At 36.3% G+C, this 21992-nt stretch overlaps 1 protein-coding gene across 3 annotated transcripts in view; it reads left to right on the top strand.

The window, feature by feature from the left end:
* Nucleotides 1-6145: 6145 nt before the first annotated feature.
* The window catches only part of LOC101634378 (general transcription factor IIH subunit 2), a 27088-nt gene continuing 11241 nt past the window's right edge, over nucleotides 6146-21992 (top strand). For 2 of the 3 annotated variants that reach the window (XM_012721884.1, XM_004678226.2), the window contains exons 1-12: nucleotides 6298-6568; nucleotides 9264-9348; nucleotides 10461-10538; nucleotides 11136-11172; nucleotides 11603-11689; nucleotides 12253-12303; nucleotides 12637-12691; nucleotides 16749-16854; nucleotides 18570-18660; nucleotides 19402-19489; nucleotides 20173-20280; nucleotides 21640-21703. In XM_012721884.1, the coding sequence (XP_012577338.1) occupies nucleotides 9293-9348; nucleotides 10461-10538; nucleotides 11136-11172; nucleotides 11603-11689; nucleotides 12253-12303; nucleotides 12637-12691; nucleotides 16749-16854; nucleotides 18570-18660; nucleotides 19402-19489; nucleotides 20173-20280; nucleotides 21640-21703 (821 nt within the window). In that variant the 5' untranslated portion in view covers nucleotides 6298-6568; nucleotides 9264-9292. Of the gene's footprint in view, nucleotides 6177-6297; nucleotides 6569-9263; nucleotides 9349-10460; nucleotides 10539-11135; nucleotides 11173-11602; nucleotides 11690-12252; nucleotides 12304-12636; nucleotides 12692-16748; nucleotides 16855-18569; nucleotides 18661-19401; nucleotides 19490-20172; nucleotides 20281-21639; nucleotides 21704-21992 lie in introns of those variants that run through there. The other variant, XM_012721885.1, reaches the window with a different exon arrangement.

Raw genomic sequence — 21992 nt, 5'->3', positions numbered from 1 at the left:
TGATAGTACTGGGGATATAGCTAACCAAGTTATGATGACTACCACTTCCCCTATTTAGAACTTTTTTTGAGAATTTTTTAAATTAGTCATTTAAATTCAATTCAGACACTTAATTAGAAAATCATGTAAGCCTGAATCATTATCTAAAGATAAGTTTTAATCATGCTTCAATTTATGACACTGATTCATTTCTTCAAATTGAAGACATTCTTAATTTTCTATGTCTACACATTATATGAAAGGGTAAGTTTATGATTTTCATACCTTTGGATTCACACTAAAGGAATTGAGCAATGAACTGATTTTTGTGTGTTAAGTTCTTTGTTTTTGGAAGTCAGTGTATTCGGACTGTAAAGGCAAGTTTACCAGTGTTCTGAAAGCAGAAAATCAAATAGCATGTGTTTGCATTGTAATTGTGCCATAACATTTGACTTTGGAATAAAAAATAAAATCACTTTCAAACGCGGTACTTATCTAAAGACCACTTCAGGACCCAGGATCAGGTTTTTCTGGTGGAGCTGGCATTAACTACCTGGCTGTAACTTAAGTGAAAAGTCACTTAGGGACCTCCCTGGTGGTTCAGGGGTTGGGATCTCAGCACTATCAGGCTGTCAGCAGCCACTGCAGCATGTGTTTGTTCCCAGGCCAGAGAGCTGGTCCACATGGTGCAGCAGACCTCTCCAGTCTCTGCTGCTTTCCCCCTCAGCAGTGTATTTCAGTAGATTCGCCCATTCTGCTCCCCACTCTCTGGTGAATCTTCTCACTCCTTGTACCCCTGGCCTGCACCCCAGTTCTTTTATACATAAATAGATTAACTTCTAAAAGAAAAAGGTCATGTAGGCACCTTAGAGTCAGGGAAAAGGTCTAGAATAGTCTTCAAAGGTCTCTTCCATCCCTGACCTTTTATGGTTCTTATGTTTGCATTTTGCTTCCTGTTATAAACCATTGTTCAAAAAATTTTGTTGTGAAAATATGTGGGTCCACTGGTTCATGTTTTACTGCATGAAGTGATTCCTTTACATTTGTAATTTGTAAAAGTAGATGTTTTCTTTATTTTGAAATCTTAGAGAACTATAAACATACATGTATCCGCCAGATAAAAGTATAAGGTTTTAATGCTTTGTTATCTATGCTTTGTATTTTTTAAAATAAATGTCCCCTATTATGTCATATACACACAAAATATTTAATCCTTAAAATTGTTGACATGTAGCCATTTTTCATTCTCACTTTATAGAAATGAATGAATTGGTAGATTAACTGGTTCATTGTCATACACTAAAATTCTAGCATTAGGATCTTGGCCTGTTCTATGGGAATATTAGGTTCTATATGTCCCTTCTAGGTTGACTTTGTTAATAAATTAATGACTTTGATAAGGTTGGGTTAATCTCCTAATGCTAATAAAATACAATTTGAATGCATTTTAAGTTTCGGTGGGAGTTCGATCCCTGCCCTGGAGGTGACCCACATGGCGTGCAGACTTCTCCTGTCTTGCCTCAGCAAGTGTACTGCTCCCCTCAGCAGTGTACTTCGTCAGTCTGTCTGTTCCGCTCTCCACTCTCTGGTGAATCCTGTCACCACCCCTGAGGCTCTGGCCCCAGTTCTGTATGCAGAAATAAATACATCTTTAAAACAAACAACAAACTACATGGAGGAGCATGTCATCCCTTTTGTGTTCCACATTAACATTTCTTCTCATGGGAATATTTTCACACATAAATTGCTGAGTTACTTAGGTGGCTGTGCTAAAATAATACCACTTTGAACTTAGAAAAAGAACATAAACATATAGCTGCTTGTTTGTTTTTTTTTTAATTTTTATTTTTTGATGATTAGCAAAATGTGGAAGGATGTTCCCTCAAATTCCCTTCTGCCAACAGAACCTGCTTGCATTCTTTGCATTTATTGTCCTATTCTTGCTTTGCTGCTCTAGCAATCACATGCTGTATGACCTTGAACAAATTACTTAGTTTTTTTCCTGTACCAGTTTGCATATTTGTACCAGTAAGATACTTGTACCTAATTTCATGGTTGCTATGAAAGAAGTCAGTGTATAATTTAGAATTGTCCTTGACAGAAGTAAATAACATGGTCATTACGTTTCCCAAAGTCAGATGAAGTCAACACATTTTTAAAAAGCAAATTGTGTTTTAAGAGGGTATATTATACTAACCCCTATGTTTGTTCAATGTTGGGTAAAATTCTTTGAATTCTAGGCAGATAACTGCTTTTGATTTGGCATTGTGACTATTCAGAGTCCATGAACAAATGCTTTGAATTATGGAGTTTACATATCAAGATAATGATTTTCTTGTTTTTAATGTGCAGACTCTGTCTGGAATGATTTTAGTTCCAGCTAAAGGTACAGGAATAGGTGGGTGCACTTCTCCCAGTCTTTGAAGTTGCACACTTTGAATTTCACCTTGATTCTGACTGAACTGTTCATGAATTTCCTAACCCCATGGATTGTGTCCAGCTACCCATAGGCAAAGAACAGACTGTTCCATTCTTTGTAATTGTCCCTTAGTTTGTTTTTTTTTTTTTGTATTTTTGTTTATTTGCTCTTTACAGGTGGAAACATTTGATTAGGTTAGATCTACCACTTTGTGCACAAAGTATTGTTAGTCATAATATGGCAAGGGATTACCATGGATTTATGCATGTTTTGTTTTGCCTTTGTACCATTCCTAGTCAAGTGACCATATATGGCAAATCTATACAGAGGACAGTAAACTTTACAATTAGTAAAAGTCTTAATCATTTAACCTCCGCAAATTTGCTTAATTTGTTGGGGGTGGGGGCTTATCTGTCCTTTCTTTGGTTTTCTATATAAAAGTCTTCCCGGACTTACAGATAGTAAACTAAGCAAAAACCTAGGGTTTGGGGTTGTGGCTGTTTTCCTATAGGAATATTTTCCTCTAGGGATCTTGGGATAGGACAGTCAATTAGATTGGGAGAAAAGAAAAGGAGAAAGTGAAGACTGTGGAAGGAAGTTGGAAAAGAAAAAAAGGAAGAAGTTATGGAATTTGTAAATCCTTGTAAAAGAGTCAAAGGCACAGGGAAGGCAAAAATGGGAGATTGGCCCTGAAAGACTACTGGTTTCTCCTTCCTTGCCCTTTTACCAAAGACTACATCAAAACTCAACAGTGAGACTTTGTCTTCTGCAGGGGAAATGAGCTGATTATGGAGTTACACAGTGGTTTGCTAAACCTGTAATGTTGGTGACTATATTCCTACTTTACAGATCAGACCTGGTTTTGCCTGCTTGAGGTCACCCAACTAGTGTGGCAGAACCTGATTTTAAATCCAGTTCTTCACTGCTGTGCAGGATAGCATTTATATTTTTAAGGGGTCAGGAGGAACACATGGGAAGATTTTTGACCCCAAAAAGCCATGTAAGCAATATGGGAAATGTATATACTGTTGGGGAATCTCCAGGGCCTAATACTTTTTCTAAAGTTATGGGGATACTTTCCCTATTTATTTCTCAAATATGAGAACTGCTAGTTAATTCTAAATGTAGGTTTCTCAAACCATTTGTGCAAAACTGAACTGATTTTGAGCAAAATGGATGGAGCTGGAAGGGATCATGCTTAGTGAAATAAGCCAGAAAGAAAAGAAAAATACTGGATGGTTTCACTCATAGAAGGAGTGTAAGGGATTGGGGGAGGGGAGGAGATAAACATGTAATCGTGTAAAAATAAAGACAATGAACAACTATAAACCAGAGACATTTTATGGGGGAACCTGATTGGGCCTGGGGTGGGAGGGGCTTGGAAGAGCACATGGGACTATGGTGATGGCCCATGTGGTGTGAAGTCCACAGGGATTACAACTGAGATGAAAAATGCACAAAAGGAATAATGATGTAAAAAAAAAAAAAACTTGATTTTACCTAACCCCCACCCTCTCAGTAATTACAACTCCAGCCATTTGGTTTTTCAGTTAACTCTGAAGTTATTGTTTTAAATTATAGATACTTTTTATTTAAAATTTGTGTTTGCAAGTAACTAAGTTTCAGGTGTGCAAAATTATAAGTTAATATCTCTACTGCCTTAAATTGACTCAGTTTACCCACTTCCTTTCTTATTATTGGTTTGGTGTTATAAAGTTTATTTTCTATATAGTTCAAATTTTTGGCTAGTTTTTTTGTATCATGAGTGAAAGGATATGGTGTTTGTCTTTCTCCATCTGATCAATTTCAGTAGCATAATTCCCTCCAGATTCATACATTTTGCAAGTGGCAGGATTTTGTAGGTTTTTTCCCCATAGCTGAATAGCATTTCATATATGTGTGTGTGTTTTTGTCCTATACACACACACACATGTTAATATGTACCACATCTTTGTCCAGTCATCTATGGGTGGGCATTTAGGTTGTTACCAGCTCTTGGCTATTAAAAATAATAGTAGTGCACCCCACTCTGTCCCTGGTGAATCCTCTCACCCTCTGCATCTCTGGCCTATACCTCAGTTCTATATGAATAAATAAATAAATATTTAAAAAAAAATAGTGGTGCATATACTCTTCAAACTTATGTCTTTGCTTTTTTTTTTTTTTTTTGGTAAATACCCAGAAACAGAATAACTGGATCATATGGAATTTCTATTTTTAGTTTGTTATTGAGAAATTTCTATACTGGCTTCACTGATTTACATCGCCAACAATAGTGTACAAGGGTGCCTTTCTCTCCACTTCTCAGCAACACTTGTTATTTCTTTGTTATTTCTTTTTCATAATAACCTTTCTTAGAGGTGTGAGGTAATACCTGAGAGTTGTTTGATTTGCCTTTCCCTAAAAATAAGAGGTGAACAGATTTTCACGTGCCTACTAGGCAGTTACATGTCTTCGGGTGTTTATTCAGGTTCTCTGCATATATATAATTTAAATGAATCTTTAAAAAAAATATTTATTTATACATACAGAACTGGGGTACAGGCCAGAAGTGCAAGCGCAGTGAGAGGATTCATCAGAGATGTGGAAAACAGAACAGGCAGAATGACTGAAATACACTTTGAGGGGAGCAGCTGTCAAGACAGAAGACGTCTGCTGCACCTTGTGGGTCACCTCCCTGGTCAGGTATCTAACTCCTGCTGCAGTGGCTACGGGATAGCTCCACAGTGCTGTGCTTTAGTCTCTTGAACCACCAGGGAAGCCTCTGCTGTATAGTTTCAAGTTGGGAGTTTGATATTGATTCCTTTTCCATAGCACACATCCAGTCTATTAACAAGATTGAAAATCTAACCACTTCTCACTGCTGTATTACACTACCTAAGCCATCATTATTATCGCCGAAGTTTTTATTATGTTCGAAGGCCCTGCTTCCTCGATTTCAGCAGAAAGCAATCATCACCTACTTATTTCATGCAGTCCCTCAAACAGCAATGTGCTTCCACCTCAGGGCCTTTGTTCTTTAAGTTCCTTTGCCTAGAGACATCTTTCCCTCGCCTGGTTACTTCCATCCTCTTTCCCATCATGCCACACTGTGTTCTCATTGAGGACTCCTCTATCCATAATGTTTTATTAAACTACAACCTGCTACCTCCTCCGTCAACCCTTGCGCAATGGCGCAATATTTTTTCTCTATGGCATTAGCACCATGTGATATAGTATGGCGTTGCTAAATGTCGCTACAGTATAAGGAAAACTCCATAAGGGAAGGTTCTTGTCAGTTTGATTACGATTTTCTCAGCGCTTAGAGCTGTACTAATATATATATATATGCCCAAATATAGGCCCAAAGTAAATGCTCGGTAACTGTTTTTGCATGAAGGGCAAGAGCAACAGAGGATTCCTGGAACGCCTGTGCACAGCAGGTTCAGGCTTAGTTGTCGCTGCTGCTGGGATCATAGTCTTTCAAATCAATCTTTTAGAAGTAACAAAACCAAGCACTTCAGATTCTAGGTAGAAAGTTGCCTGGCTTTGTACCATGCGAGCGCGAACCCAGCCACTTACTGCCCCTTTGTGAAGGACAGCTTGCAAGTAGGACGGAGGTTCTTCCCGTAGCCCAAACTGTGGAGGTGCCTCAGTCCCAGAGCTCCCCACTCGGGCCACAATAGCTTGCCGCAGCCGGAACGTTTCCGCCTCGCCGCTGTGCACAGCGGAAGGACTTCTGAGCGTTCCTTAAGAGCGACGTGGGCGTGGCTTCCGGGCAAAGCGTCGGCCCGGACGGGTGAGTCGCTGATAGAGCTTGTCGCTGATCTCAGACTGGGGCGGCTGCCTGGGGTTCTCCGTAGCAAGGGGCGTGGGTGGGGTTGGGTGTGGGGGGTGCTTTGAGTCAAGTTGCTGACGGAATGACCGCGTCCTGTTACTTGGCGTTATGAGGGCACGCGTGGAAGCGGGAGGGCGAGTTCCGACTGGGGAGCTGCATAGAAGCCCCTGGAGAGCGACTCTTCTCTAAACTACAGCGCGAATTTTGGGAAGTGTGGTTCTGGTTTCGAATTTGTAGTGGGAGGAACCTACTTCTGCTTGTGGTCTCGAGAGAGTTATCTCCTTTGCACCTGAGATTCCACATCTTTAAGACCGGAACAGCTATCACCCTTGCCTGTTTCAACGCTTGGCAGGGTAAGATGTGAGGAAAAGCTTCCAAAACTGCAGTGTTTGGTGTAGATCTTACTTGTTTGCAGGTAGTAGTCTAAGCTCATGTGAAAGGAGTCACACCATCAGTCGTATACGGAGGCAAGTGACTTTTCTGGTGTTGGATTCCCAGGGAAAGGATCAGCAATCTATTTTTTAAAGATTTATTTATCGATGCACGTAAGAGCTGGGGTGCAGGCCTGAGGTTGTGTCGGGCTGGCCGTGAGAGGATTGAGTGGGGAGCAGAACAGACGGATCATACAAAATACACTGCTGAGGGGAGCAAGGGACAGGAGAGGTCTGCCTTGCCATGTGGGTCACCTCCCTGTCCGGGGATTGAACTCATGCTGCAGTGGCTGCTGATAGCTTCCTAGTACTGCTACTTAACTGCGGGGGCTCGCAGCAATATATGTAAGAAAATGAAAGAAGTCATAGGCAGTTGGACATGCTGACTCTTGGTGACCTAGTAGATCTTTCTCCAGGATGCATAAATCCTTTATGAACAGGAAACGTTGTAAATATCTATCTTTCCTTAGAACATCTACTGTTACAGGGGACTCCATTCAATACCTGTTATTTGTCTTTAGGGGCAATACTAGGTCCTTGTGCGGAATGAGTGAGAAGACTTCCTGCTTGGGTCCTCTCATGTCCTTTCTGAGTTTTCAGAGAATTAAAATTAATAATAAATAAAATACAGTTTATTGATAAGATGGGTGGCAGTAGACATGTTTTTAAGAATCTGAGTTTTAAAACATTAAACATATTACTGTAAGCCTTCGATTGTTTTTACTTTCACAGTTAATATGAAATACAGAAAAATAGAAATACTCTATTTAGTTGTTGTATGCCATGTTACCACACTCATTAAACCTGCAAGTTACCAACATAGTTAACTGTTGAAATAGTGCAGATGTTAGAAAGGAGCCACTTCTAGTTAGTCAGAATCCTAAAGTCACCAGATTTCCAGAAATAAATAAATCTATTCCAGTGATAGGGTATGGCTTGGTAATTCTGTGAGAGACATACAGAACTTTAAAAAATAGTCTGATTATAGAAGTTGCCACAGCAAGCAGAGAATGCCTTAAAGCAATCTCTAAATTGTATGCAGATTTTAATTCCACAATACTTTTTATAGGTCAGATTTTAAAATACAGTTTTCTATAAAAACTATATAAATGGAAAATAAAGTCCTAGTTATGATCCTCAACACACACACACACACACACACATACACACACACACACACAAACAAACAAATCTTTTCCTCTGCCCTTGATGGGATTGGGATTGTTTTGTCCTTATGTCCTGTGATCATTTATCGAAGAAGGAAGCTGAATAATAGCAGGGAATGGGACAGATAACTCATTGGGGCGGGTAGAGGTATGAATTTGATGGGGATGCTCCTTTTATTTGTATATGGTTAATGAGTTCCTCCCACTACTAATTTCCCCCTGGTTATCAAAGGAATGCATGTTCATATTGAAAATATAAAAATACAGAAAAAAGTAAAGAGCAAAAAACTGTCACCCTCGATCCTATCCTCCAGGTTAAACCATTACTCCTGTTTCTTGAATGTCTATATATTTTTCTTTTAATAGATGATATCATAGTATATAGGTTTAATATTGTACCCTTTTTCTGAATTATGAGTCATAAGCATTTGCCATTTATAAATGTTAATTTAAAAACTTTCGATTATGAGAAAATCCACACACACATTAAGGTAGAGAGGTGGCAGAATAGTAATCCCTTATCTGTGGAGGATACGTTCTAGGATCTATAGTGGATGCCCTGAAAGCACCAGTAATTCTGAAGTCTCTAAATGTGTGTGTGTGTGTATATTTATACATGTGTACTTAATATATATACTACTTAATATATATACTGTGCTTCTTTCTGTACATAAATACACTTATAATAAATTTTAATTAGCACACTAAAAGATAAGCAATGACAATAATATAACTGTTATAACAGGATGCTGTAATATAATCATGTGCCATATAATGTGGTTGCAGTTAATAACATGATGTCCATATATAGCCTAGGTATGTACTGGGCTATCCCATCTAGGTTTGTGTGAATACTCTCTGATATTTGTACAACGATGAACTCACCTAATGACATTTCTCAGTAGCCCAGTCATTAAAGAACACCTGGCTGTAAAAGTTATGCGAAAATAGACTCTCAACATATTTGTATATTGTGTCTTTGATCCATGGTTATTTGCAGGTAACTAAAAATTAAACTGGATAAACGGTTGCTGGGGGGAGAAGCTACCATATAGTCAATCAGCATGTATCCATTAGTCCAGCTATAATAATCATCAGCCATAGCTAATCCTACTTCATCTATACCCATACCCACTTCCTATATTTCAGTGGTCTCTTGTCCACTTGCTGCATCTATAATGTTTTTATATTTTGGTAAAAATATGCTTGTATCTGGTGTTAATCAAATTAGTGCATAAGTATTCATATTCTTTCTTGGGTATGGGAGCATGTGATCCATGAGGATTTTATAAAGTATTAATACTTTTATCCTATAACAGTTGCTGAATTGTATAAATCACAAAGAATATGATGAACTTCCATGCTGAATTTTTGAATCACATATATTTTACTTTACTCTTCAAATTTGTATGTATTTGGTGACAGAATTCACAATTTAATGATTTTTACAGGATACTGAATAATATAATTTAGAAAAAAGATGGATGAAGAACCTGAAAGAACTAAGCGGTGGGAAGGAGGCTATGAAAGAACATGGTAAGTAAGGCATTCTTACTCTTTATTTTAGGCATTATTTATTTATTTATTTGGGCATTATTTATTTTTTATGACTTTATTAAAATATTTTATACATTAAAATTTGAGTTATACAATAATGAGTTATACTGTCAGTTTTAGAATGTTTTCACTTGTAAGAACCTTCATATCCATTTCATATTAATTCCATTTCTACTTCTAGTCCCAGGCAACCCACTGATCTACTAATATGTGGTCAGTTGTGTCTGACTTCTTTGCCTTATCATACATTTCTTCATCCATGTTGTAGTGATGTAGTTTTTAGAGTTGGTAAGTTGAGTTGCGGGGTCCTTGGGTTCACTCTGACAAAGGTTTCTCCAGAGCTCTCCTTTCAATGGCACTCTCTACGACACAGTGATGTCAGATATATTTGAGAAGATTTATTAGAAAAGAAACAGAAAAGAGAAGGATGCAAGCTTACATAGATGCAGGTGGGCAGAAAGAGCAACTCTGAAAGGGACAGGTTTGCTGAGAGAGGCCTGCATAGTCAGGCAGGAGGACTGAGGAGGTCAGTGAGGAGAAGCCCCCACATGACTCAGGTCTCTGGCAGGCAGGAGGCTGCTTCCCGGTGGAGGGAGAGTGGGTGGAAAGAAGCACCTGATAGTCACAGGTGGGCAGAAAGACGGCTGCTCCTCTGTGGGCACAGTGCTGGGTTTTATCATCTTCCCGTAGGGAGGATCTCATCTTCCTGTGTGGATGTTTGTCCCTTAATCCCCATGTCTTCACCTTCATGTCTCTGCTCCTGACATTCCTACAGCCATCTGATAGTTTTTATAGCTAATAGTAATCCCTTCTATCTCCATCTCCTTGTATGAGACAGGTTCCTGGCCTTGTAGTGTCCTTTCCAGTTTTCTATTCTTATCCTCCATCAGCAGCATGTAGTTATACCATTTTTTTTTTAAATCCATTCACTGGTTGATGGACTTTTAGATTGTTTATAATTATTGGCTCTTGTGAATAATGCAACTGTCAGCATTCACATGTAAATATTTATGTGAACATGCTTTCATTTCTCCTGGGTTTTTGTTCAATTTTTAGTTTTTTCTTCTCAAACAAGTAATTATTGGTTATAGGGAGATACTCAAAGAAGATGAATCAGGATCGCTTAAAGCTACCATAGAAGACATTCTCTTTAAAGCAAAGAGAAAAAGGTATGTAAACTTATTAAAGTGTATTACAAAAGAAAAATATATTATTTTCTGTCCACCTGGACCTACTCCTCAGTACTCATTTTACCTGTGCTTCAGAGAAACTGTCATTTTAGCTTTCTGATGAGGGGGACAGAACTAGCCATCCGGTGTCTCTGCAGGAATATGGGTCTTCAGACATTATCCAAATACCTTTTATTATGTGGATCCCAGGAGTTAATAATTTTACCTCATTAAAAAAAGCAGATTAGGCCCTCCCTGGTGGCGCAGCGGGTTAAAGCACAGCACTAAGAAGCTTAAGCCACTTCCGCATGAGTTTGATTCCCGCCTGCCCCGGAGGTGACCACATGGCACGGCAGACCTCTCCTGACCCGCCCGCTGCTCCCCTCAGCAGTGTACTTCGTAGATCTGCCTGTTCTGCTCCCCACTCTCTCTGGTGAAGCCTCTCGCCACCCCTGAGCCTCTGGCCTGTACCCCAGTTCTGTATGAACAAATAAATCTTTAAAAAAAAGCAGATTAGTTGAAAACTAAACTTTTATTGTTTTTTTTTTTTTTGATAGTTTATGGTAGTGCATTAAAATGTTTGCATAATTTTAACAGAGTATTTGAACACCATGGACAAGTTCGACTTGGAATGGTATGTTATTTCAGTTTTTCTTTACTGATACAGAACTAGTTTGAATTATAGAAACATTTTGGGTTGATAGAATAAAATTAAAATAGCATACTTTAAAAAATAATATGTTTATTTTTACATCATTTTGTGCCTTTTTCCATGTCAGTTGCAATCCCCTTGGGCTTCCCATCACCAAATCACCCGTGTGCCATCACCATAGTCCAGTGGACTTCCCTCCCCCACCCCCAGTCCCCCATTGTTGATCCCATTCCACTCCCGTAAAATGTCTCTGGTATACAGTTGTTCAAAATAGCATACCCTTTTAAAGTATTATATTTTGAAAAATATAGAGTATATGAATATTAAATGAAAAAACTTAAAAAAATGTTATTTAGAAGTTGTCCTTATTTTTTCATGTTTGGTTTTTTTTTTTATTTTTCCTTTTCGCTAGATGCGCCATCTTTATGTGGTAGTAGATGGATCAAGAACAATGGAAGACCAAGATTTAAAGCCAAATAGACTGACATGTACTTTAAAGGTATAGTACAATCATTATAATTTATGCTAAATGTGAGAAGGGCTCTGTTTTTTTAAGAAAGTCAGTGCAAACTATAGCCAAGTGTGAAAATGCTACTAAATTACTGAGGGAAATAATATATCAGAATAGTGAATTATTTTTAAATTTAATTTGTATCCTTCTATCCCAAGTCATAATCCTGCTTTATCAATTATCCCTTTTCTTTATTTTCTTTATTGAATCTTTATTCTCTTTGAATTATGAATACATTTAGATTATTCCTGATTATTCCTGATTTGTAAATACATTTAGATTATCCTGTTTAAAAAAAAAACTTTTTAGCAAAGTAACATTATATAGGTTTTGGGTATATAGCATCATAATTTGATACCTATAGATATTACATTATTATCTCCATTAGAAGTCTTGTTTCCATCCCCCATGTTATTGTTTACTCCTTTATCTGATTTGCTCCCACACCCCCACCCCAAATGGTAACCACTATTTTGTTCTTAGAATCAGTTTTGTTTCTTTATCTTCTACATGAGTAAATCATACAATGTTTCCTTGTGTTCTTCAAACAGTTGTTGGAATACTTTGTAGAGGAATATTTTGATCAAAATCCTATCAGTCAGGTATGTGGATCAGTAATGGAATTCAGAATTATATTCCTGATATCACTACTGAATATAATTTATTTAACTTATTTTTAAAACATTGGCATGTGTTCTGTGAATTATTAAGTGATCCAGATGTATACTTGTCTCCTGTACTCTCATCAATGAAAAATAACACTAAACATTAAATGATATAAACTCATAGCTAACATTATTGTTAAAAACATCATGAGGAAAAGTTTCATACCGTATGTATTCTTTCTATAATTAATAATTTATTTTACCTGTGTATATTTTTATTAAGAAAAAATAATCTGTTAAATTAATAATGATTTTTGTTTTTATTTTGAGATTGGAATAATTGTAACAAAGAGTAAAAGAGCTGAAAAGATGACAGAACTATCAGGTAAGCATGAAATTATCTGTATGGGACTCATGGGCTTTGGTTTCATTTATCCAACCTTGTAACCTTGTTCATAAGGTTGCCTAATAGAATGAAACATTCCTGTATGCTTTCTTGGTGAAACAGTTAAGAAATCCTCTATTACACTGGACTATGGTGATGGCACACAGGTGAATTGGTGGTGGGAAGCCTGTGGGGATTACAACTGAGATGAAAAAATGTACAAAATGAAGAATAATGTAAAAAAGGTATATTAAAAAATTTTAAAAAAGAAATCCTCCATTAAATTCTTGCTATCTAAGTTTTAAATTGAGTTCAATTGTTTTAAATTGAGTTCTGTGCAATAAAGAATAGTATAACTATAGTGGTAGATGTGTTTAAGATCTGTACTTTTTTTTTGTATTATGTGCTTTTTTTTTTTTTTTAAGATTTTATTTATGCATACAGAACTGGAGTACAGGCAAAAGGTGCAGGGGCCGTGAGAGAATTCACCAGAGACAAAGTGGGGAGCAGAACAGGCAGATCTACAAAGTACACTACTGAGGGGAGCAGTGGGAGGGTCATGAGAGGTCTGCTGAACCATGTGGGTCACCTCCAGGGCAGGGGGAGCAAACTCGCACTGAAGCAGCCACGGCCAGCTTTGCAGTGCTGTGCTCCAACTTGCTGTGCCATCAGGGAGGGCCCAGATATGTACATTCTTATGTTGAAATGGTTAAGATAAAATTACTGTAACCATTCAGAAATTCACTTAATTTTGTAATTAATTTTTAAAGTTAAGTATCTCTACTATAATGAGTATAAAAATTGAATTATGGTTAGTTACTTTTTGCTTGCATAATATGCTTAAGTTTTTTATCTGCTTAAACTATAGCAATGGTAGGTTTTGTTTGTTTTAGTATTTGTGCTGTTACAAATGTACAAATGTATTTTGTTTTATTTTCTGTGAATACTGTACCCTTAAATGTGGGTTTCAATCTTTCATCCTCATGATTTCACATAAGGGAAACAACGTATTTTCATCATTAATAATTTTTCTTATGGTGATAAGGAGTGAAATGTATATTAGCTTAGAGTGATCCAAGAAACTCAGTTGCACATACTGAGAAAAAAAATTTCAGACCAACTTAAGTGTAAAAGGGAAATTATTGGCTCAAGTTCAAAGGTGAGCTGATTGCACATATTGTTGTTTCCGGTGGCCTTGATGCTGTCTCTCTGACTTTATTCTCTGATAGGTTTTCTTTGTGGTGAAAGATGTATAATAATAGTCCTAACTCCCTGATGTGTAGCTTTCATACAAGTCCCATAGAGGTCTTTTCTTCATCCTGCTCATGATCTCCCCAGCAGGGAGGGCCCTGCAGTGAGGGATTTGAACTTAAATAGTTTTTATCTCTAAAATGTTATGGAATTCAAAAATACTTGTAATATATATTAATTGTGGCAAATGGGTAATGTTTTAAAATTTATTTAGATAAATATGACCACCAAAATGACTCCAAGTAGTGAACAAATAATAGATAATTTATATTAGAAGAAAACAAAACTAAATAACTTTAAAAAGAAAGCTTAGCTAAACAAGTGATTAAAATTAAATACAAACCAACCATATTTATAATTTTATATATCTTAGGTGAGCAAAATGAAGTTTCAAAAGTAATATATTGCTAACCCACAAAGAAAATGATATTTATAAGTGCTGGTAGTCTGGTTAGTTAATCTTTTTTTGTTGTTGTTGAAAAAAGTTATAAAAATAGTTACTCCTTGGAGTGATACTTAGGAAATGCTGTAAAAGAGGAAAAGCCATATTCCACAAATACACTCTTTGTGGTAGTATGTGGAATAGTAACAAATCAGAAATAAATGTTCAACAGGTGTAAGTACTTTAATGAATTATACTGTGGGATAAAATCAAATTCATGGTGTTTTGATTATCATTAATATGAAGACAGTATTGAAATAGGAGAGACTGAAGAATACCCATTTCATTGAGACTCAGATTACACTTACTACATACCTTATTTTGTGATTTTGTGTTCATCAAGAAGGAAACATTTAGCAGTTAAACCTTAACACAAGATCAACTTTTTTTGAAATATTTGTGAGTCACTTGCATTGTGTGGAATGATCTAGACAATATTTTTTTTTTTTTAAGATTTATTTATTTTTGCATACAGAACTGGGGTACAGGCCACAGGCTCAGGGGCGGTGAGAGGCTTCACCAGAGACAGAGCAGGGAACAGAACAGGCAGTTCGACGAAGTACACTGCTGAGGAGAGCAGTGGGCGGGTCAGGAGAGGTCTGGCTCGCCATGTGGTCACCTCCGGGGCAGGCGGGAATCGAACTCATGCAGAAGCAGCTTTAGATTCTCAGTGCTGTGCTTTAACCTGCTGCACCACCAGGGAGGGCCACTAGACAATATTTTTACATGTGATTTTGTAATAGAAGACAGTACAGCTTTGTCTATTTATGGAAGTCTTCCTTTTTGAGGTTTTATAAAGTGTTTGCTTTTTCTCCCAGAAGAAAGAAATGGAATTGCAGGCATTCTCCCATTACTGATTTTTGCTCCACTAATAACTGATTTATACCTCACTGCTCTGTCTTTTTATATTAAAAAAACATCTTTTATATTAATAACCTTCCCCAAAACACTTAAAATTACATTAAACTCACCATGAATAGCACAATGTACATAATGCAGTTGAAGCAGCAGGGCATCAGTAGCCTTTCATAGATTAATCCTTGAGCTGTATCACAAGTAGCTGACAATCACTCAATGACACATGATTTCAGAGTTGTTAAATGTGAAAATATATTAGCCTTAAAAATAATGGAATATGTATATTACATCATTGTTCTTTTTTTATCATTTGCTTTCTTTTCTCATTTATAGTCCCTGTAGAATTTTTACCATCAGTTGACCCATGCCTCATCACACAGTCCCTTGCGCTTTTCAAGCCCTTATTTTGACTCTTCTCTCTTCTTCTCCACTGTAAAATATCTTTGATTTATAGTCATCTGTTTATATTTCTTTCTTGTGTTTTTTACTGTTATTATTTTTTTCCCTGATCCCTTATTTGATTCCCTCATATTCCTCCTGTAAGTGAAACTGTCTAATATTTTTTCCTTCAGACTTACTTCACTGTACATTATCCCTTCTAATTTCATCCGTGTTGCTGCAGATGGCATTTTAATCTTTTTGATTGCTGAATAGTATTCCATTTTGTGTATATATACCACATCTTCTTGATCCAGCAATCTATTTTTGGCCATTTGTGTTGTTTCCAACTCTTACCCATTTATGGTAGTGCTAGAATAAACTTAGGGGTGCAAGTATCTGTTTGAATTGATGTTTTTGTGTCCTTTGGGTAGATCCCTAGGAGTGGAATTGCTGGGTCATATGGTAGTTTCATTTTTAGTAGTATGAGCAACCTCCACACATCTTTCCATAGTGGTTGGACCAGTTTGCATTCCCAAGAGCAGTGTAGGAGAGTTCCCTTTTCACTGTATTCTCACCAGTGTTGATTGTTGCTATTTTTTTTTTTAACATATGCCATTCTAACTGGTGTAAGGTGATACCTCATTGTGGTTTTGATTTTCATTTCCCTGTTTATGAGAGATGTTGAACATTTCTTCATATGCTTGTTGACCATTTGCATTTCCTCTTTGAGAAGTGTCTTTTAAGTTCTGCCCATTTTTGACTGGATTGTTTACTTTGTTGAGTTGTATGAGTTTTTTCTAGATCTTTGTGATCAGTCCTTTATCAGTTATGTGGGTTGCAAAAATTTTTCCCAATCAGTAGGGTGTCTCTTTGTTTTGGTGAATGTGTCTTTTGCTGTATAGAAGACAGCAAAAACATTATTTGTATTCTATATTTCATTATGAAGTGAGACTTTATATAATAAACATTTCAAATAAAAGTACAACTTCTGAAAATAGAAATTGAATGATTCTGTTCTTTAAACATCACAGATATGTAAATTTTGGGAAAACATTAATTTTCATAATGTATAAGTACACTTTTATTAAAAGTTAAAGATTAAAAGATTATCCCATTTCTCATTAGGAAACCCAAGGAAACATGTAACATCTTTGAAGAAAGCTGTAGATATGACCTGCAGTGGAGAACCATCTCTTTATAACTCCTTAAGTATGGCTATGCAAACTCTAAAGTTAGTATTTTCTGTTTATTATTAATAATTGATTTCATAGTTTTTTCAGTGAGTTGAAATGATGATCTTAACACATATCTCCATAAGCCCACCTATACTGATCATTAAAAGAAATATATACTCTCATTTATGGTGTTTAATGCAGTATTGAATAGTAATTTAAAAAAATATTTACATTTATTTAAGCATACAAGAAATGGGGTATAGGCCAGAGGTGTGGGTGTGATGAGAGGATTCACCAGAGACAGAGTGGGCAGCAAAACAGGCAGATCGACTGAAATAGATCTGCTGAGGGGAGCAGCAGCCGGGCCAGGAGGGGTCTGCTGCATCATGTGGGTTAGCTCTCTGGCTGGGATCAAACTCAAGCTGCAGTGGCTGTAGATAGTTTGATAGTGCTAAAACTTAACCCTTGGGCCACCAGGGAGGCCCCTGATTTTTATTTTTATTTTTATTTTAGTTGGTAAGGTATATCATCTTAATGGTTTTAAAAAAATATAATTGTAACTATAGCAATAATAATTGAAAAGATACATGTTGAAAATGTTTTATTGAAAATTGATTATATATGGAAATTACTGTGGTATGATAGCGAGACTCTGTTATTCATTTATTGACTTTTTAAATTTGTAACACACCTGTAAGTTAATAGTTCAATTTTGTAGCAATTTTTAACTATATGGAGTATAGCTAAGACCTCTAAAATATATTTAAAATAGTTCAAAGTAATTAATATATTTTATGCATGGGTAGTCTGTTCTGATTCAGATTTTTATGCCTTTCTGTGGTAACATTTTTCTAGTTTTGAAATAGACAAGGTTAATACATCTAACAAAGGTAGGCACAATAGCAGCATCTGCAAGTGCAAACTCAGAACTTAACAATGACGATACTAGCAGAAAAAATATAATAAAATTGCTCCAAAAAAAGCTTAGAAATCTCTACTTAGTAAAAGGAAAAATACCTCATCCACATTTTTATGGTTCCATAAGACATCATTTAATTAAATGCTACACAGACTTTCATGTTTATCATTGTTATGACTGAACTACCATGAGGTTTAATTATAGCCTTTAAGAAATATGTTACTATTGTCAACTCACTTACACTTATCTTAAAGTTAATCTGTTATTGTCATTGTTCCAATATACACTTTAGACATTTTTTTTTAAAAAAAGATTTATTTTATCCATGGGTAGATAAAAGAACTAGGATATAGGCCAGAGGTGTGGGAGGTAAGAGGATTCACCAAAGACAGAGTGGGAAACAGAATAGATAGATGAACTGAAATACATTGTGGAGGGGAGTAGATGGTGGGTCAGGAGACGTCTACCATACCATGTGGGTCAGCTCCCTCGCTGGGATCAAACTCATGCTGCAGTGGCTGCTGATAGATTCATAGTGCTATATTTAACCTGTTGTGCCACCAGAGAGGGCCCCTACAAGTTAGGCTTTGAAACAAATCAAAAACATAAGCTTCATGATATGAAGAATTTTCTGTTTTGTTTTATCACCATCCCCAGAATTTAAAAGAGTATGCAATAAATATTTATGAAATAAATTAAAGACGTTATACTTACAATCTATTCCTGTGTTCTTGAAACAGATGAGATAGTCTGGTCTAATTTTGTAAATGTGTACTAATTTTTTTGGATAAGCTTGTCACTAGTATAATTTGTTTTACCTAATTAAAGTATATTTTATGTATCTTTTCTTAGACACATGCCTGGACATACAAGTAGAGAAGTTCTAATCATCTTTAGTAGCCTTACAACTTGTGATCCATCTAATATCTATGATTTAATCAAGGTAGAGTTAATAGTATCTTTATGATCAAACAAAGTTACAAACTTTTTCCCCTTAAGTTACAACTCTGAAGAGAACTCTGTAGTGGATTTTTTTTTTTAAAGAATTCTTTGTATTGATTTATGCATAAAAGAACTGGGGCATGGGCTAGAGGTATGGGGATCCACAGGGGAGAGTGGAAAGCAGGACAGGTGGATCTACTGAAACACTGCTGAGGGGAGCAGTGGGCGAGATGGGAGAGGTCTGCCTCACCATGTGGGCTAGCTCCCTGGCTAGGGATGGAACTCATATTGCATTAGCTGGTAGATAATAGCTTGATAGCAGAGAGACTTAACCATGTACCACCAGGGAGGCCCTAGATTTATTTATTTATTTTTTTAAAAGATTCATTTATTTTTGTGTAGAAGAGCTGGGGTATAGTTCAGATGGTGCAGGAGGTGAGAGGATTCACCAGCAATAGAGAGTGGGAAGTAGAAGAGGCAGATTTACTGAAATACACTTTTAAGGGGAGCAGCAGGACAAACAGGAGAGGTCTGCTGTGTCACATGGCTTAGGCTCCCTGGCTGGGAATCAAACTCAGGCTATAATGGTGAGCCTAAGACTTAACCCCTAGGCCACCAGGGAGGCCCCTATTGTTGATTTTTACTGGCTTTTAGAGCATTCTGTTTTTCAAACACATTAATTCTTCTTCTTTTTTTTTCTTTTCTTTCCCTAAAAAACACCATCTACTTGGATTCTGTGAAGACTTTAAAGGCAGCTAAAATTAGAGTGTCTGTTATTGGATTGTCTGCAGAGGTTCGGGTCTGCACTGTACTGGCTCGTGAAACTGGTGGTATATATCTAGAATCTTCAACATAATACTATCTAAAAAGTTAACAATTTCAGTATGTTTTTATGCTGTTAGACTTAAATCAGTTACTGTGCTCTAGTCTAGAAAAAAATAGATCATTTATTTTGTAAGGTACCACCTCAAAATGCAAGGAAATTTCTGTAGTACTGTCAGTATTTACAGGGGTCATTGTAACTTTTCAAAAGTTAGGAATTTTTGGTGTATGTAGTACTTTGTCAAGCTCTTATAACTTACTTTCAAGTAAATTGTAATTTACTTGAAAAGTCAATTTAGAGATGTTATTTAAATGAAGCTGTTGAAAAATGAATTTAGCTTTTGTAGAATTACATAGAAATTATAATTCATTCTTATGTCTGGAAAGTTGATTTTTTTTTTTAAGATTTATTTATTTGTGCATACAGAACTGGGGTACAGGCCAGAGGCTCAGGGGTGGTGAGAGGCTTCACCAGAGACAGAGTGGGGAGCAGAACAGGCAGATCGACGAAGTACACTGCTGAGAGGAGCAGTGGGCGCGTCAGGAGAGGTCTGCCACACCATGTGGTCACCTCTGGGGCAGGCGGGGATTGAACTCATGCGGAAGTGGCTTTAGCTTCTCAGTGCTATTCTTTAACCTGCTGCGCCCCATGGAGAGGCTGATTTTTTTTCTTTACTTTTCATCTTGCTAGGCACATACCATGTTATTTTAGATGAAAGCCATTATAAAGAATTGCTAACACATCATGTTAGTCCTCCTCCTGCCAGTTCAAGTTCTGAGTGCTCACTTATTCGAATGGGTAAGTGTTTATTTTGTTAATTAAACATGTTTTTTGGTTCAAAGTAGAATTTCTACAAGTTTTTTTAATATTGAGGAATTTATTTTTTATGATAAATCTTTTGTAGTTAGTGAAAATTACTCTGTTAAAGCAATTTTAGAAAATGTAGAGGCAAAAAAGAAAAGTGAAGTCACTTTTAGCCCTATCAGTCAGAGAACACCACTGGCTTTGTTTTTTAATTGTTAAGGCTAGAAAGGCATAACGACATTACTTTTATAGAAAATTTATTGTATCAAGGAGTTTAGAAAATAAGCTGCAGACTCTAATGTACTGTTTGATCAAAACTGCAATACAAATCGCAAAACAAAAGTGGTTGAAATGAAGTATGTCAGATTGCCTAAAGTGATTTTTGTAGAGGGAGGGAAAAGATGGACTTAAGATCATTTTTAAAAATCCGTTTTCTTCTAAGTGTTTCTAAGTATTTCTTCCAAATATTTTATAATAAACACTTATTAACATCATATTGCAAAAGATATAACTTGGTGTCTGTAAAAAGACCTCCTTGTTTAATAGGCAGTTTTTAACTATACATAGAGGGAATGTTGTACTGTCCATTTTTATTCTGTTGGTCAACCTCTCTTTTCCCTCTTTTCTCACTTTAAAAACAGTATCCCATTGTGTGTTGTGTTAATACAGATGAAACATGTAAAACAATACTTGATATAAACACTCAATACATTTTAGGTAGTATGTGGGCTAATCTTTTTTGACTTACTGATACATTTGCTCAGCCCATTTTAAAGCTATTAACAATTTATTTTTCGATTTGACTTACTAAAGTCGTTTTGGAATGTCAGTCTATTCTCAGTTACTTGAGGCAAACATTTCAGTTGATGATCTCTCTTTACTTTTATTTATTTGTTTTTATATGTAGATAGATTTAAAATTTTTATGTAATAAAATCTCTTTTTCATGATTTTTGCTTTCCTTGAACGTGGTTTCAGAATTTAGAAGTTTGGGCATTCCAAAGTTTTAAACATAGTATAAAATGAAAGTGGACAGAGACTCTTTTATGTGTTAGATACTAAAAAATTATTATTTTTTAAAAGTATGTGTTAATATTATTAAATTAAAATATATAACACTAAACTTAGATTGTATTTGTGGATAGATCTTCTGCCCATGTCCTCCACTTTTTAATTTTTCTATTAGCTGAAATTACAGTCAGTTTTCATCATGCTATAAGAGTATCTAAAAGATAGGAAAGAGAACTTTTGTACAACTGTGCAGGCTTTCTAGGAGCATTATTTTAAGATTCCTAGTCCTAGAATCTTGCTATTTTCTTGGAAAAAAGCAAGTAATACATTTTCTTCAATGAAGGATTCCCTCAGCACACGATTGCTTCTCTTTCTGATCAAGATGCAAAGCCCTCTTTCAGCATGGCGTAAGTAAAACTTTGTCAGTGATAGTGTTTTTACATTTTCAGTGCTTTTCCATAGTTATAAATTTGAAGAGTGGGCTTGAAATGTAGTGGCCTTTACCAAAGCCGGGGAGAGAGCCAAGAGGGGAGGGGTACAGTGAACTGTGATGGAAGGCTGTGTGTGTCCTGGTGATGGGTATGGTGTGATGATACATAGCTGCAGGGTTTGATCTTAAACCTCTTGCTTATATAAAATGTTGTAAACCATTGTTACCTCAATAAAAACAATTATTTAAAAATATATAATGACTTT

Source organism: Condylura cristata, unplaced genomic scaffold (assembly GCF_000260355.1).
Source record: "Condylura cristata isolate star-nosed mole 26May11 unplaced genomic scaffold, ConCri1.0 scaffold00007, whole genome shotgun sequence".
NCBI lineage: Eukaryota > Metazoa > Chordata > Mammalia > Eulipotyphla > Talpidae > Condylura > Condylura cristata.
Note: the sequence above shows the minus strand (reverse complement) of the source record. Positions and strands in the feature narration are given on the sequence as shown.